The sequence below is a fragment of the Chelonia mydas genome, chromosome 8, assembly GCF_015237465.2.
Source record: "Chelonia mydas isolate rCheMyd1 chromosome 8, rCheMyd1.pri.v2, whole genome shotgun sequence".
NCBI lineage: Eukaryota > Metazoa > Chordata > Testudines > Cheloniidae > Chelonia > Chelonia mydas.
Window position 1 is genome coordinate 44,623,885 of NC_057854.1, and position 17,960 is coordinate 44,641,844.

At 39.6% G+C, this 17,960-nt stretch overlaps 1 protein-coding gene across 7 annotated transcripts in view; it reads right to left on the reverse strand.

Moving 5' to 3' along the window:
- SUCO (SUN domain containing ossification factor) overlaps window positions 1-17,960 on the reverse strand; it is a 79,134-nt gene that overhangs the window by 10,801 nt on the left and 50,373 nt on the right. For 5 of the 7 annotated variants that reach the window (XM_043552741.1, XM_037906511.2, XM_043552742.1 and 2 more), the window contains 9 exons: window positions 16,340-16,360; window positions 16,049-16,104; window positions 14,083-14,174; window positions 12,320-12,385; window positions 9,180-9,254; window positions 5,891-5,993; window positions 3,375-4,565; window positions 2,071-2,158; window positions 221-325 (listed from right to left, as the gene is read on the reverse strand). In XM_043552741.1, the coding sequence (XP_043408676.1) occupies window positions 221-325; window positions 2,071-2,158; window positions 3,375-4,565; window positions 5,891-5,993; window positions 9,180-9,254; window positions 12,320-12,385; window positions 14,083-14,174; window positions 16,049-16,104; window positions 16,340-16,360 (1,797 nt within the window). The remainder of the gene's footprint in view (window positions 1-220; window positions 326-2,070; window positions 2,159-3,374; window positions 4,566-5,890; window positions 5,994-9,179; window positions 9,255-12,319; window positions 12,386-14,082; window positions 14,175-16,048; window positions 16,105-16,339; window positions 16,361-17,960) is intronic. The other 2 variants (XM_043552740.1, XM_037906512.2) reach the window with 2 other exon arrangements.

Below are 17,960 nucleotides of genomic sequence, written 5' to 3' on the forward strand. Positions count from 1 at the left end.
TGTCCCCATATTTCAGCAGCTATTTTTATTAGCAGTCCTGCTGCAGCCAAGAAAACTCTCATTGATGACTAAATACTTGGCTGGCTGCCAAAGGGGGTTGAAAGCAATGCTACCTGCATCTCCTTGCAGATTAAGTTTTACCCCAGCAAGACTCAGCCACCAACAATCCAAGAAACATTTCATACAAGTCTCTGATGCAGTACTGTTGAGTTCTGATTACCTCATGTTTTAGTTCAGCCACAGTTGTTGACAGATTGGAAACCAGCTGTGTCATGTTGGTCAACTGTGCTTGTAGCAGTTGGATGGCTTCTGTTTGCCGCTGATCCTGGGTTTAAAAAAAGTTGGTTTACCCCCACTTAGTTCAGTATGTGGGATTCTGCTAACACGTACCATACTATTTATCAAATTATAATTCCATCTTATCCACGAAAGCAACAGACACTACATAGCCAAAGGCTTACGAAAAATTCATTTACATGCTGACTAAAGACACAGAAAACATTTACAGTAGTTAGGAGATCTTATTCTGTAATACAGAAAGCTATTCTCTACACAGCACCTGAAACAGAGTAAAAGCAATATTTTAGCTGTGTCAGATTTCTGCATGAAAAGCTTTATTGAAAACCTTTAGCAGTTCTAAGAGCCCTAACTGCATCCAATAATCTTTTGTAATACAATACCAATACATCCCACTATGATGATTTCTAACTATTCCCTTCTGTAAAGTGCATAACAAAAATGAAACCAATGTATCTTATGGTAAGTTCATTAAATGGAATTTACGTTGTGTTCAAATAGCAGTAGTTGAAAGACTTCCAGTGAAAGTCTGAATGCAATAATACTTGTGATATGTTGTTTAGAACAGTTTTTCCCCTGAATTTCAACAGTTACCATAGCAATATAAATATCCTATCCCTGATAAGTCACTTGTCAAGAACTATATTTTGGTGAGATGACGCTTAAAATGCTTCAGGATCTAGTGGAAACAGGATGTTTAAAAAACCTTGCGTTTAAAGTCTGGAATTGCTTCTATTACCTTGCATTGCCAATTGCTCTGCAAACTACTTTAGTACATTCGGGGGAGGGAGATTACTGAATCAACTTAAAGCATGCTCAAGCAGTTTCAATCTTCACCCTCTAAATACATTAAGGAAGGTACAACATATGTTAAAAAAAACAAAAAACAAAAACACCACAAGTCTGAGGCAAAGCCTTGTCTAAAGTGGCTGATACATATGACTTCCCAGTATACACAAGGAAGGTGGATGAAAAAAAGTATTGTGCTTTCTGAAGGCACCAGTGTAGCAAACAAAACTTTTGCTTACACTTTCTAAAAAGAAATTTCACTTTTGGACCAAGACTTAGCCTGGAAGATTTCAGCTCAAATAAGTTTCAGAAGCTTTAAATTACTGAAAGCAGAGAGTTGGAATGGAAACTCTTATGCAAGCATGACTATCTACAGGGGGTTCCCAGCCCCGCAAACCTCTCTCACAGCAGCTGTCAATTCATTCATTTTCAAAGTAGGGTGACCTACATTTATAAGGGTTGAAAATAAGAGTTCAAAAGAAGCAAGTGATCAGGTATGGATCTGTATAAACAAAAGGTAAAATTTTCAAAAATGCTTATGTGATTTAGAAGCAGAAGTGCTTAAACGATTTTTGAAAATGGGACTTGGAAGCCCTTCTGGAAAATTGTATCCATCGCCTTCAGATTACTTATACCAGTTATTTATTTTTCTCGAAAAGTAAATTTAAGAAATTAAGATGGAAGGGAAAAGAGTCTGAGCTTCCCATTCATTTACAGAAAAGGAAATCACCTAAAATTTAATTAATTACAAAATGGAGAACAGGAGGACATTAAATAGAAAAGCAATCCTTATCAAATATGCAGCTTTTACATAACTGTTTCAGAGTAACAAAACATGACTATTCCTGAAGATTTGTGCTCAATACAGTCACTAAACAAAAAGTTTTAAAATACTGACATTGTCCTTGTAAGCTTTTACACATTCTTGAGAATCTCTTGGTTAAGATATACCGTCACCTACTTCTAAACAGAAGCAGTTCGTACCTGCTCTTCTGCTATTCTTGAAGTGTTCTGAAGTTTGACTATGGTCTTATTGAAAGCCTTCTGCATTTCTTCCATTTGCTTTCGGTACCTATAAAATGAATTGGGTTCCATATTAAAGACTACAATTTCACAGATTGTCACCACAGCACCTTCTTCCATTCATCTAGTACTAACTTCCTCTCTTCCCCTTCCCACAATCTAACCAGTTTTAGGGAGAAAACCTCTCTCCTTTGAAGTTTCCCACCCTCTGGAACAACTCTGCTGTTTTCCTGTCTTTACTCGTTTAATTCTCAGATAACTTTTAACACTGTTTAGGAGCCAAATTAAAGCCTATTTAATGGGTGGGTGAGATTCTGTGGTCTGCGTTGTGCAGGGGGTCGGACTAGATGATCATAATGGTCCCTTTTGACCTTAGTAGCTATGAATTTATTTTAATATTAAAAGAGTTAGCAATGGGTTGTATGCCAGAAACGTTTGGAGTGGGAAGGTGTTTCTGCTACTTACTGTTGGTGCTGATTAATAGTGACTCACAGGAAGCAGCATTAAATAGCACTAACCAGAAGATTGGAGTCGATAAGCATGGTTATGGGAGCTACATTAGGGTGAATGCACTGCAAAAAGCTTTCAGTGTTGAGGAAGCAGCAAATAGGAGAAATGCAAACATTTACAACTATAGCCTTTATTAAGAAACGATTCTGTAATTAGTGTATGACGAGAAGATTAACCAACCTTTACTCCCATGCATGCATCAAAAATAACTATTGAATAGTTATACTAACTTCATTATAATCTGCAGGTTGTGTTCCCCCTCCCTATCCTTCTCTTTTTAAAAACACAAACACAGGAGTTTGACATTACTGTATTAACCAAAAGGACTACATGCCACCACAGATTGTCGCACTTAGTAAGGGAAATTACTATAGGCCTGGATGCTTCTGCAAGTGACTTAAGAGACAGCAGAATCAGATCCTACACTGGAAGGCTTGCAGAAGGATTAGCGCACATCCCCAGGCAAAATACATAAACTCCTTAAAAATGGAGCACTGTGTATTCTGCAGTAGAATATAAAATTCAGTGGCAGCTTGAAATACATAGGGAAAGATTCAGATACAGAAATCTAAACTTTTGGCAGCTTCTACTAATGGTCAGTTATTTCTCAATTGTCTGAAAAAAAGCTTTACACTGCTGATCGGTTACTCAAATACATGTTGCCTACAAATTTTTCTAATCATTGGCTGTGTCATGTTAAACACAATTTTAAGACATGATAAAGGTAGATTTTCATAATTTATTAGGAGTCTTACCTTTGACTAAGTTCTTCTAGATAGCGGCTGCTGAGAGACATGTTTACTTCCAGGGCTTTAATACGATTATTAAGTCTCATAAACACAGACTCCTTTTGATTAGATCCATGAACAAGATTTCCATTAGTATAACCTAGATCTGTGGAATTCTGCAATTCAGCATAGAAGTCTGTAGCCATTCTCTGCTGTCCACCAGAAACGGGAATAGTTAGAAAAGCTTCTTCAGTTGTTTGCTCATCATATTTTATTTCTGTTGATGTAGAAGATTCTACAACAGGAGACAATACTTGCTTCTGCATTTCTGAAGCACTCACTTTTGCTTCCCCAACATCATTGCCTACTGTAGCTATTGTGTATTCAGGCTGTGGTACAGTCTCTGTAGGTTTTGAGAGGATTTGGACAGAATCGGTCTCTCTTGTGCTGATCTCCTTGAATTCACTGACAACGTTTGTTTCAGAGACCACAGACTGTTTCTCAAAACCAGAGCTCTCAGCTTTCTTTTCTGTTTCAGTATGTATCTCAACAGTATCCTCTTGGGGAATTATTTGGGAAGTTAACTGTGCTGCCTCACGTTTTGTAGGCTCCAAGGAGACCTCCACTGTAGATAATGGCTTAATTTCAGAAGTAACTTCTAAAGGGAGAGATTGAGAGACAGTCTGAGGATGACTGGGTTCCAATTCAATGGAATCGATAGTCTGGTTAGTGATATCCTCATGGAGTACACTGCTTAAGTCACTTGCTATAGTAGATCCAGGTGCTCTCCCTGTAATTTCACTGTCTAGTTTCTCAGGCAGAGGTTCATCTATTGAAACATGTAAAGATTCTGTTGGAACTGGCTGTGAATGCTGAATGGTAACAGAGTAATCCCCTTGCTTGCTCTCAGAAGTTTTGCTACGTTGCCGATGAACAGCTTCTGCAGCTGAACACCACTTATATAGATATTCTGAAAAGCTAGAAATACAACAAACCGTCACCAGCTCATAGCAATAGATTTCTGTCTCAGATTCAAACCATGTTGGTGTTTCTTCCTCTTGTTCATCACTAGGCAGCAGGGTCACTGTTGATTGACTTGCCTCCTCTTCATACTCTTGAACTAGCTGAACAATGGGGCTCTCCTTCGTTAATTCCAGGACTAATTGTTCCTTGACTAGTTGTTCCTTATCTATTTGTGGTATCTCTGTAGTTACAAGCCTACAAACAGAAGTTAAAATAAACACAGCATATACCTTTGTAGGATATGGTGGTAGTTGTAAAAAATGAATGCATGAAAGTGATGCTCAGGAAAGACTAATATCAGTTAATAAATGTCAGAAATAATGTAAGCAGGAGCCATTCCAATTAAGTAAATCACTCATTTATCTCAGCAATAATCTCAATCCTACTTGGTTTAATATCCCTGACTATCCCAGACATAGGCTTCTCTTGAACAAAAATTGACAACTGTGGCAAATCACATAGTGGCTTTGTACCATGGACAAATGTCAATTTGAAGATCACTAAATTTATTTTCATGTATCAGGATACATATTTTCTAGGTTGGTTCCTCAAACCCAGAGACCCATAGAACAGAGTATCAATTACACAGAACCTATAGAACCTAGTCTTCCCTATTAGAGCCAGTTCTACATGGGACTGAGTAGAGGTACCCTGCAACAATAAGGGCAGAGCAGAAATCAGATCCCAAGAAACTTGACTAAGGGCTGTGAAGAAAGAGGAAGAGAAGAATTCCAGGCTTGGTTCCAAAGCAGAACTCAGTTCCAGATTGTTGTAATTAATGGCGAAAGAATAAGTTGCCTGTGGTCTGATCTGTAGTGTCAATATGCCAAGGAAGTGTTAAATTCCTTAACATTCAAAACCAAAAACCTTCAACAATGGCCTTCCTAGCCTCCAAAATAGACAAGTTTATTTGCAACAATAGCCAACATGATACAGATTTATGAAGTGCAATTCACTTGTGACAAGTTAAGATATGAACCCAGGGCCCAGAAAAGAAGAAAATGAATTAGTCCAATGTGTTGCCTACTCTCTCTGGGTTGAATTTTTAGAAATTTTATATTGCCTAAGAATATTGTCCATTGTGTGATTAGATTGTTTTACAAAGCCTATGTATGGTTTTGTTCAACTGTTTCAGTGGTCACAAAAACCAGTTTGACCCAGAACCTTTGACTTCCTGTTTTAAAAAGGTACAATACAATGGTTTCATTGAGTCAAGCAAGAAGTAATTTAGCTTTTCCTGGAAAAATCACCTTACACATACTTTCATGCAGTGAAGACCATCGCAATACACAGTAACTACGTTCTGAAAACTATCAACAAATATGAGAGACCTGAATCTCAAGTATGTTAAAGTCAAGCCCAAGTACCTGTATAGACAAGGTTTCAACCAATGCAAGTGTGTCTACATTTGGGTTTTCTAGTATAAACGAAGGCTGAGGTCTAGCAGTCTGATGCAGCAGATTTCTAGTCATGGCCAAGCTCTACCTCATTAGCACTAAATTTAACACACAATCACTTACTCTGGTGAAGGAAGAAGGGTTGGTTCAGGCAGTTTTGGTGCATCTGTCGAAGTGGCAGTGGCAGCAGCAGCAACAGTGGTATTTTCAGACATACTGTTATTTCCTATTGAAGTATATGGAACCACAAATCAAATTAGTATAAGAAGCTTCCTGAGAGCTGCATGAATACCACAGAAGTCAACAGGAAGGAAGCATAAAAATGGGTGAGAAAACAGGAAACGTTAATACAGCATGCTCAAAAATCTGAATTCTCATTAACCAGGCATATTTATTTTCTCTATAAACATTTATTTGGTAGCATTAACAAACAAACTACACTAAACAAACGAGATACAGAATCTCAATGTTTACATTTAGATGAATTGGACACCTGTTGGTGTGGTTTTGCATATGAAAGATGTGCTGAAGTATTTCTATGGAGAAGGAGGGGAGAAGATAGATAGTATTTTAGTCTCTATAACTAAGATTGTGTAAAGCTACAGGCTAAAGACCACATCAGGCAGAGTTTGACATGGAAAGAACAAAGATATCTGGACCGGTATGCATAACCCGAGGCTATTTAATCCATCAAGAATAGTTAAAGAAATCATAGTAGTATCTTTTCCCTAATCAGAAGGGTGAGTTTATGGTGGCAGCACTATGGGGGAAGATATCACAGAAAAGGAGAGAAAACACAGTTAGCCTTCTGTAACTGTTGTTCAAAATGTGTTGCACATGTTGATTCCACTCTTGGTGTGAGCACACGCTGTAGAGTCTCATTGGAAAATTTTCCCTCAGCAGTACCCACATGGTAAACTGGTAATGAGAGTGCTTCATTATGAATCAGATATTTTCTATGATCTCGATAAATTGCCACATGAGAGTAGGCATCTTAAGTCAAGGGCAGCATAGCAGGATCCAGGGAGGGAATAACGGAAGCCAGGGTGGCCATGTAAAGCTTTAGCTTTGAGATAGCTGTTGAGTTAGGGTGCAGGTCTAAAATTAGACCTCCCTTGGCTTTCAGGATTAGAAAAACAGGAATAGAACCCCTTCCCCATGAGACACTGCAGCGCCTCCTCTGTGGCTCCCACCCAAAGGAGACAACCTACTGGAGGAGGAAACCCTTGAGAGAGTGGTCCCTGAAGAGAGAGGGGGAGGGAGGGGTAGAAATAAATTGCACAGAACTTAAGACCCATTGGTCTGAAGTAGACCGGGATCAAGCACTAAGAAGTTGTAAACTAGTATGGCGTCCTTGAGCCACCCATCAAAATGCCTGTTTAGCAACCCCTGGGTGTCTAGATGGAGCAAGCATTGATGTAGAAGCCAAAGAACGTAGGCCGCCTGTGTCTATAACCTCTACTTTTCACTCTTTGCATGTCCTGATGAGCAGCAGCAGAGTAACGGTGGGTCTGCTGCTGGAGAAAGTTTCCTGGGTGGGACAGGAGCATACAACCCCAAAGACTTTAAAGTAATTCCAGAATCTTTCCACTCATGGAGCTTAAAGTCTGTTTGCTCTAAAAAAGTGAGGACCCTTCAAAGGGCAGGCCTTGAATTGTTTGTTGAACCTCATGTGGAAACCCCCAGGGACTGCAGGCAAGAGCTCCTGTGCATGGAAACTACAAAAAAACAACAACCTTAGCAGCCAAGTCTGTAACATCTAGTCCAGCCTGCAGCAAACTTCTCAGTATGGATTTCCCCTCAACTAAAGAGAACGTCTAGCATCCTCCAGGAACATGTCCTTAATCTTTAAACAAGAAGTCTCAAAATGTTAAAATCATAATGTTCCAAAAGAGATTGTTAGATGGCACTCCTGAGTTGCAAAACTCACAGAAGCCCACAGCTCCTTGTGAACTGCCTCTGCCTTGCCTGGTACTAGGCCTAATACCAGACTGAGGACCAGGCAGCTCCTTGCAAGTAGACTCCCCATGCCTCTGCAAGTACACAGAGAAGGAACAACTTGTGTAAGACCTAGAAACTGGGGGGAATCCCCACAGTTTCCAGAAGGACCACTGAGCTGGTAGTGGGCCTCAGTGACTCCCTGGCCAGATGCTCAATCCCATTCCACCCAGAGGATCTCAAAGGCAACCCAGGGGAGTAACACCTAGGTGGGGAATACAGTGACTGCTTCCAAGGTTAGGAAAAGAAGAAGCCAGTCTCTCATTCAGAGGACAGCGAATCACCCTCTGCTAACCAAGAGGGGTGATGCTCACGATGGTGTCGAAGACCAGTGCTGAGTTGGCAAAGAATGTACAGAAGTCAACACTGCAGGCTTCCCCTTCAACCATACTGATGGTAGGAAGTCTGAGGCACAGGAGGTTGTTGCAGTACCGAGTAATGCACCAATGATACTGGCACCCCTCCATCTGCCAGTACCAGGAGCGCTGTCTCCTGCACTGCTGTGGATACTGGTATCAATAGACTCAGCAGATCTCTCACTGCCACAACCACCTCTGGCTTAATCAGTACCAAGATTGTCTTAGGTCATTGTGGTACTGCAGAAGTAGAAGGGGCCGTTTGGGTCCTGGACTTGATGGTACCTGCCTTGGCACCAGAGTCAATGGTGCCAGTTTCAGCTGTACCAGAGCAGAGGAGTGCTTAGGTTTCAGCTGTACTCTACTCCCTATACTTAGGGGATTTGGTGCTGATGACCTTCCTCTCTCAGTGGTCTGTCTAGTGGTCTTATGCCTCTTTTTAGGTACTTGGGAGGGTGAACAGTGCTGGGTCTTGGGCACAATAGGAAGTGCACTGACACCGAAGCACTCAGTGCCGATTCAGGACAGCTAAGCTCCAGCACAAAACATACAGGGTTTGAAGCCGGATGACCGAGGCATCCCTCAGTACTGAGAAATGGAAACCCCAAAACTGGGAACTGAAGGTAACTAATCGTATCCACGCTATGAAGTACTGATCAGCTATAAATCTAGAAACTATTTACTGTTCAGTGAATTTACAATGAACACACAGAGCATTTGCTAGGGCAAGCCAAGCAATTCTAACAACCACCACGGGCAGTAAGAAGGAAGTGAGGGGTCTCCGAGATATGCTGGTATAAAGGGCCCAGCTGTGATGGCAGAGGGTGCTCAAGGCGCCTTGACTGATACCACTGAGGGAAGAGTTTCCGATGACTGTGCATGAGGCACACGCATTCCAAGTGATTGCACACGTGCCTTCCACTCTTGAACTACTCTGCACTCAGATCACCCAAGTCCTTAGGAGAAATGAAGGTGGGAAACAAGGAATCTACAACACGTTTAAAATCCTGATCTTTTAATAAATTAACAAATTATGCGTCTAAGGAAACAACATTTACCTTCAGCTTCAGAAATCTCTTCAGTTTTTGCTCCAAGCATATTAGCAGCAATATTCACCATATTTAGAATGGCATCTGAACAAAAAACACGACTGATCAGAGAGGACATGATGAAAAATCCTCACAGAAATTTGTACTATTATCTACCCATTCATTTGCACAAACTAACTTTGGATCCATCAATTTTTTTTTCTCCAATCCAAACAAGTCATCTATTCCCTCCTACTTCCTCCTTATGGGTCTCCTCATCTAAAAAAAGGTTGGGTTTTCTGCCTGACATAATTTCAAATACAGGTTTCCAGGTTATTTTGCAAAATTATGCCAAATCTTTACATGTGGGGCTCTCAGTTAAAAGGTTTGTGCTGGCTTCCAAACATACTTAAAATAGGAAGTTGTAAATGTACATGTTTTATTTCAAGAATATGTTGGCAGAAAAGGCAATTAAAATTTTTCCGAAACAACATGCTGCTAACATATTTCCTGCACATGGTGGCGGCAATAAAGGTCTTACTACAATTGAAGCAAAATGTTCCTCTTCCATCTGAACCGAGAAATATTGTTCTTGACTTTTTCCATGAAAGCAACTATCAAAGCTGGTGGAAGGTTATAGATCTTTTTGTATTTCTTGATTCAATACAGGTCCACAATGGATAAGAGATCTACTGTAGACTGCAGAAAAGTTCAGAGAAGCAGAATTCCAGGTGAGAATTTTTGCTATATTAGTATTGAATTGGTTTTCTACTCTTGAATCTTGTACTTCTAGCACAAGACAGGTGGAAATCCCTCTAGCACTCAAAAAAATTCAGTCCTCTGAGTCAACAGTAGATTAAGCTCAACTGTCAATGCCTCAATGTCCTCTAGAACATTTTCAGCTCCTCAATGAGATAGAAGGAAAGAGTTCCCTGAGGTGAAAGCATAAATGAATGGCCCAAGTAATCTAGAACAATAAATAAAATAAATAAATAAAACTATTTCTTTTTTACTCTGATAGCCTACCCATCCTATCAAGTGATATCTTTACAGAACCAGAATTACTGAAAAGTGTTTGGGTTTTGGTAACATTGATTAGACCAGTACTTTTGCAGTCTAAAAAGCTCAAGAGAGCTACACTCCTGAACACCATGAATTTTATCTGTTCCTCTAGGTTTTTATTCCATGCTTATCACTGTAGTTTCTGAATGCCTTATAAGAGATCATAACCAACATAGGTCAGCTCAGATCTGAAATCTGAACCAGATTCCTTGCTGCAGGTAAGACACAGGAAAGAGAGACAACTGAAGCTGCTCTGTGAATCCTTCAGATGATGAGAAGAGAAGGAGTGAGGGCACAAGAGCTACCTGCATTGGTCAATATGGCAAGAAAAACTGCAAGACAGCTCTTAAGATCATCCAAATCCCTAATCAGATTTCTGATGTTTCCCTCCTTACCCTTCATATAACTTAGGGGTTCTACTATTACATAGATATTAGCCTCACTACTTGAGATTAGAGATGGCATTGTACTAGATTGACTAAATGGAGGCCGCTTTTGTCCCTCTTACATTTGCCCAAGCACAAGCCTCACAAAGGTTTTCGAAAAAGGAATGCAGATTATCCCAGAGTACTGGTCAAATGGCTCTCTCAACAACAGACTACTAGCCAAGGCAATGTAAGAGTTAATGAATGCTTAATAGCTATATAGTCACTGGTTTCTAAACAAACTTTGGCATACTAAAGACACTATAAAAACATAGTGTCAAGTATCGGGGGGGGTGGGGGGGGGAGAGGCGGTGTTAGTCTGTATCCACAAAAACAACAAGGAGTCCGGTTGCATCTGAAGAAGTGGGTTTTTTACCCACGGAAGCTTATGCCCAAATAAATCTGTTAGTCTTTAAGATGCCACCGGACTCGTCATTTTTATAAAAACTTATTTGACATCCATTAAAGAAAGTCACTGCACTTCTCACACCATCAAAGTTGTGGTCATATTAAGTTACATACACTTGTATTTGCATATATAGCATCATATTTTAAAGTACTTTATCAACACTATTCTGGGTATGGGTAGCTCAAGACTAACGACTGGTAAAAGGATAAATGGGGCATCATCAGGGAAACTAACATGCTGCTTTTTTGAGTTGAAAGCCCAACATATCTGGCACTTTAACATTTATTAATAGACTGCTGTTTGTTTGGGAATTTATTCCTTCCCACTAAGATATTGTGCAACATTCCTGGCCATGACCTTTTCATACTTAAGCCACAGCTATACTCTAGGAAAAACTGAAAGCAAACATTACAAACTTGTACAGTGTGGGATTAAAAAAATGCTTGCCTATGCAGATACAAGACTACTAACCTGTTTGAGCACTATGCAGAAGTAATATTCATTGTGCATGCAAAAGCTAGATCACTAGCATTGATAAACAGGAACAAGCTCAATGAGGCAACAATTATTCTAGACGGGCTTGATGACTGGTGCTATCTTAAATAATGCAGTTGAAGTCGAGGACTCCCATTAAAACTGAAGTAGTGCCATGACTAGTCACCTTAGATCACTAAAACTCACTTATTTTCAGAAGGTTAGGTACAGTCACCAAGATTAAATGAAGTTGGTTAAAGAGGAAAAATGTGAGAAGTGCCTGAGCCATCAGCTCCCTCAAAAGCAGACTGGTTTAAGAATGGATAAAGAAGCTATGCTATGCACAAAGATTTTGGCTCAGAGACGTATAGTGCTTCTCTATCCTTTCCCTTTGACCAGGTGCTCAATAATCAAGGTTCTACTGCACTGTTAACAAAACAGTAAATACTTTAAAAAACAGTCACATTTAACTTTTCACTTATTTAGGTTAACATGCTTATTGCTCTGATGCTAAGAGAAAAGGACCAAGTAAAATTTTCAAAAATGCTTTAGGTATTTTAGGAGTTTAAGTCTTATTTAGAAAAGAGACTTAGGCACTTCGTCTCAGTCTGCTCCTAAGGCATTTAGGAGTTTGAAAATTTTGCCCTAAATCTGAATTATTACAAAAGCATGATTTTTCCCATTATTCAATGAAATAAATGTGTCACAATAAAGTGGAATCTCACTTTCACGTAAAATAAATCATTTTATTACTGGACAGCATTATGAAAGTGTTCTGAGAAACATGCAATTATACTCACTAGTAGCAGAGCCAAGGAGATTTTTTGAAGATTTTTCTTCCCCGGTATTGTAATCCAATGGATAATCTGTTTAAAATGGAAGAAAATATTGTTGCAACAATAGAAAGTTACATGCCTTATGAACAGTGAAAATACACCTCAAGGTCTAGTGTTGGAGTTATATGCAAAGAGTCTCACAAAGTAAAAATAAACTACAGTATCTAGGACAAACTAAAATTGAAAATCAGGGTTAAAAGTACATCGATACTGTCAATGAGCCCACTGGAGTATCAGGTTGTAGGCACTGAAGCCAGAGGAGTCTAGAACCTCAGATCTCTCTCCCCCGTAACCCAGGGAATAAAGGCACAGCAAACCACAAATCTGGTTAAAAAATGGGTTTCAGCAAGACACAGGAAGCACAAAACATGGCTCATCCCTTTCAGGGCTGACTACAAGGCAAGAGAAACAACTCTTGAAGTCTTTGCAAGCCTCAGGGCCTGAGAGTCCTGGCAAGGGACGGTGGACTCCGGGGACACGGGAGCAAGCTATTTATAGTACATTAGTGATTTATAATAAATCTTCATCTAGGATTCAGGCATAGGCATTTCCTTAGCCTAGAAGACATGACAGGATGAGTTCCATTATCTCTCTGCAGCCACCAAGAAGGAACTGAAGACAGTTGAGGGGTGCAGCCCCTTTATATAAATTACAGACAGTACTTTTTAAGGCAGTTCTGCAGGTTCAGAAGGAAGCTCTTGCAGGTAACTCCTATGAAATAAGGTGATTAGATTTTCAAAGTGAAAAATTTAAACATTTCTGATGGGGGAAGGGGATGAAGAAGCCAGAGGTACTCCCTGAGTGTTTTGGAAACTGGGATGTAGGAAGAGAAAGCATGCGCACACTTTTCTATCTTCCTCAGCCCAGCAAAACTTCTTCTACACTTCTCTTCCCTTTAAGAATGAAAACGGGATGCTTCAGCACAAGGCTGAGTGAAAAGTCAATGTTTACTCCAAATACATTCTTTTTATTTTCTTTGTCTAATTGCCTTCACTGTATGTCAAGGCCAGCTTTGTGTCTTCCTTCCCTCACCGTTCTATCTTTCTCATTTACGTTCCTGTGTCTCTCCTCCTTTCAAAACTAAGCTCACTTTTGTTCCCCTCTGTCCTGCAAGAAGCCAGGGCTTGCATCTGAAGCAGAGGTAATCAGAAATATGGTTGCCAGCTTAGGGTGGGCCAGTAACCACCTGAAGACAGAGCATGTCTGTCACCATGTGAATCTGTGTGTGGATGAAGGATGGCTTGAGGATTCACAAAGGGAGAAGCATGCTCGCAACATCCAATATGACAGGTCTGGGGAGGATGGCTGAGGTGTATATATGGTCAGCCAGCCTACTGTAGTTCTCACCAACTCAGATAGTAGTGCCCCCAAGTGAACAATTTGCAGAGGTTTATAACAAAGAACGGTAGGTTGTATAAGGCCTAATGGGATGTTCTAACAGCCCTTGAAAACAGGCACATTACTCAGATTCATAGACTAAGGCCAGAAGGGACCATCATATCACAAGCCACAGCACCTCACCCACCCACCCCTGTAATAAGCTTATAACTCTAGCATATTCCTAATTTTCCGGCAGATTTTATCACTTTAAGGATGAAGATAACTAAAATAATCCTTAACTTCAGAATAAAACATTCAGCACAGACAGAGGAAAAATACTAGCTAATCACCAAGTACAGAAAGTATGTTTGATGACTAACAAGCAGCAGTTATTTCTGTTTGCTTACCATAGTCTTCATCAAACAGCTCTTGTCGTTCTGATTGGTATTGGGAGTCAGCAATTTCTTCATATTCTTCAACCATACTAGTGCCAAACACCCTATAAACATTTAATTAAAACTGAGTGCAAAGATCTAATTGCTGTACTTTCTGCCATAAATACGTATTAACTAAGCACTGCTTGTCCTTTGTTAGCCAGTCAGCAAACTGACACCTTCCATAAGCTCACCAAACTCCCTTCCTTTGAAACAAACACACTTCCAAAAAATAAATTGTTAGCACTCTGCAAGTGTTGCATTTAGAACCAAATCCTGCTGCTAACTCCTCCAAAACATTTCCAAAAAATAAGACCTTTTCCACATCTACACAACTGGAACTTTCATTCAGACCCTTATCCTTAGTCTTGATTACTGCATCCTCCTCCTCTGGCCTCCCTGATGCACACAGTACCATCCTCTTCCCCACTTCCATTCGAAATGCAGATTCTAAGACCACATTCTTGGCTCAACAGTGACCATGTCATTTGATCTTTGAATCCCTCCACTGGCTCCCTGTTTTCCTACACCATCTTCTAGCTTCTTGTCTTTATGTTCAAGGCTAGCTCAAAGGCCATGGGGTATGGTTCTGGCTTACAGTGCCAGAGGTCCCAGGTTCAAAGCTTGGGAAAATGAAAATCCTAAAGACGAGGAGACTTTAAGGGGGTGTAAGAGGCTGTGGCTTGTACCTTTAAATTACATAGGGCCAGATTCACAAAGAAAAATTCATTGGGCAAGAGAGAACCTGAAAACATGTGACTGACTCTATAGACTGGTGGTTAGAACACTCACCTGGGAAGTGGAAGACCCAAAATCCAGTCCCCCTGATGAAATGACTTTTTAAAATTATTTATCCATAGTGGAACAGCTTCAACAGGAGATATTGAGAGAGCCCCATATCAGAATAACCCACAGCCCTGCAATTAGGGCATGCACCTGAGAGGTGGCAGATCCCAGTTCAAATCCCTTCTTCCCCTTAGACAGAGGGGGGACTTGAACCAGGGATCGCCCACATCCCAAATGAGTACCGTAACCAGTGGGCTAAAAGTTTGAGGGGGTCCTCTTCCTCCTTGCCCCTTCAAGTGTTTTGTGTAAGCTCACCTACATGGCCCGAGCCGGTAGGCAAGGGCTGAGCATGCTTAACAGATTGGGCTCTGCAGGTGAATAAGTGGAGGAACCCCTATCTTTCCCTGGTCCATGCATTGTTCTAGGGTTTAGACGTCTGGACGCCTACTGTAGGACTGCAGAGCGAATGATCAGAGGCATAAACATAGGCTTCTAGGGAAACTTTTAATACACAAATTTAGGCCCCAAGTAATTGCAGGTGTCTACAAGGTTCAGGGGCAGCTGAATCAGGGTTTTGCAAATCCTAGTGGGGCCTGATTCTGGGATTTAGGTACCCAAGGTGGCCATTAGGCATTTAAGTCCTTTTATGAATCTAGCCCCTAATACTGGCCACTATCAAAGACAGTATGATACTGGACTAGATGGAGCTCAGGAACTGCCAGACTGATCAGACCTATGTTTCCTAAGGCCTTTCATAGTCCTTCCCCTCCTTGCTTATCCACTCACTTGTTTTATTGTATTGCACTCCCCATGCTTTGCTCTGCCAATTATGCCAGCCTTGAATGCCTTTGTCCACTTCTACAAACATCTCTGCTTTCTATCATGCTGCTACTTAATATGGAACACTTGAATTAGTCCATAAGGCTACCTTTTTTAAATAAAAAAAGCTTTCAGTGACTTGGCAGCATCAAGCTATGCAGCAGCTTGTAACTTGTTGATCTTATAAGCAAACAATACACTGATGAATTTCAAAAGGAATAAAGCTACTAAAAGCTTAAACTTGCGTTTTCCAGTTGGCACTAGAAAACATTACTGCAGTGCTGCAAAAGTAACTAAAGAAAACTCTCGGCTTAAATGTTTCATTCTATATTACCTTATAAGGCTTAGAGGACAAAAGTGTTCTGATCCAAAATGTGATACCAACTCCACCTGAAGAATAAGAAGTATTCAAAATGGAAGACCAGCAAAGAACCATCAAGTTAAACCTCCATTCAACATATCCATACAGTTTTCAATCTGCAAGTTAGGTTTATGTAAGTGATGTGCAGATTGCTCATTACAGAAAGGTTCTTGGAAAGCTTTATTCTTGCCGTGCATTAACATGCCAAGCCACAGATTATACCCAAGCCTTATGCATTCAACATTCAGAAAGGAGGTTGCTAACCTTTATGTACTTGATGAACATCTGAAGCAAGAGAAAGGAAAAGAAAAAAAAAAAAGATATCAGTACAAAGGCCATGCCACAGGCAACTAGAATTTTTTTTTAAATAAGTACTATAAAATGCACAAAGAAATAAGACGTGAAGGATAAAGCTGCAATACTACATAGTTTGCTTTAGGTAAACCTAGATTTACTTTAGCCCGTAATTTGCAGACAGAAAGAAATAACATGCACAGAAATCTTTGTTTCTATTAATCGAAAGATATAGTCAGACTCTAAATTTTCTGTTATAGAATGATAAAAAAATTTGATATGCCAGACACAGAATATTGAAATGAATTAATCTTAATAAATGTGATTATTATTAAGTTGGGGATGAGGGGCGCATTAAACAGCCTACTGAAAGATGAGAACTTTTAGAAGAAACATTTAGTATGAACTTTATACATACTGTAACTGTTCTAATTTCAATATAACATGTTCTGTTTTACAGAAATATTTCTAGGGGAAGATAGGTGATAGAGCAGCTGAGGAACCAATGGGAAAGTTTTAGCCACTACTATATTTATAACATGCTAGCAAACTACATTCGATATTATAAAAGCCAATACACTCCAAGAACAATTAGCACTTAAGATTTCATGGTTTTTGGACCATAATATTTAAGGCAGATTATATACACAAGAGATTTTAAAAATTCTATAGCATCTAGCACACTTTTGGTACTTTACTAACAGATAAAGTCACAGTTCTGGCTATACTGATTAGGCTATTAATTCAGCCAGCAGGCAGAGCAAATAGAAGTCTTTATCATGTCATTTTACAGACTCATGCAGGATTTTTTGGGGGGTGTAATTATGCAATTAAGAGTTGAAGAGTAAAAGATCTGGATAGTTATTAGCATAGATTACAAGTTAAATCACTCCCACATCATTAGGAAAATTGATTGCTTAATTTTATGGCACAAGCCAATTTTTACAGAAATTCAGCAATTTCAAGTGTTTACGTTTCCTTGGACAATGCCAAAGTTTAATTTCTGTAAAAAATTAAACAGTATTGTGATAGAATTTAAAGAAGGGTATAAAGTAAATTACCATGATAACATTAAAAAAAAACATTACAACTTTAACCAACTATAATCTAAACACAGGTTCAAAGGAGAGAGAAAATGCTCAATGAAAGCTAGTATGCTGCAACTTATTTTTTTTAAGTGGGGGAGATTAGCAAATCAAAATCCGCACTGTTTCCATTCAAATTGTGTTACTCCAGAAACCATTGCAGTGCAAGTATATTTGAATTGCAGTTAAGGAAGGGGAGGAGGGGGAGGAACAAAAAACCAAATGAAAAGAGAAAGCTGGCCTATCTCAGATTTAAAGTTTACTTATGGCATTGTTACATGCTCACTTTTATTAGTGAAAACAAACATTAAGCATGCCAATGCATCAAATAATGTGGTTTTGGATGCTCAGACGAGATGCTAACTACAGAAAGAAATTGTTCTCAAAATAAATAAAATAAATAAATAAATAAATAAAATCAAAAAGCAAGTATTTGGAAGCAAAAGTATCCTTTTCAGAACAAAAGCAAGTTGCAATTGTACCAATGCATTCTCTTCATTAATTAT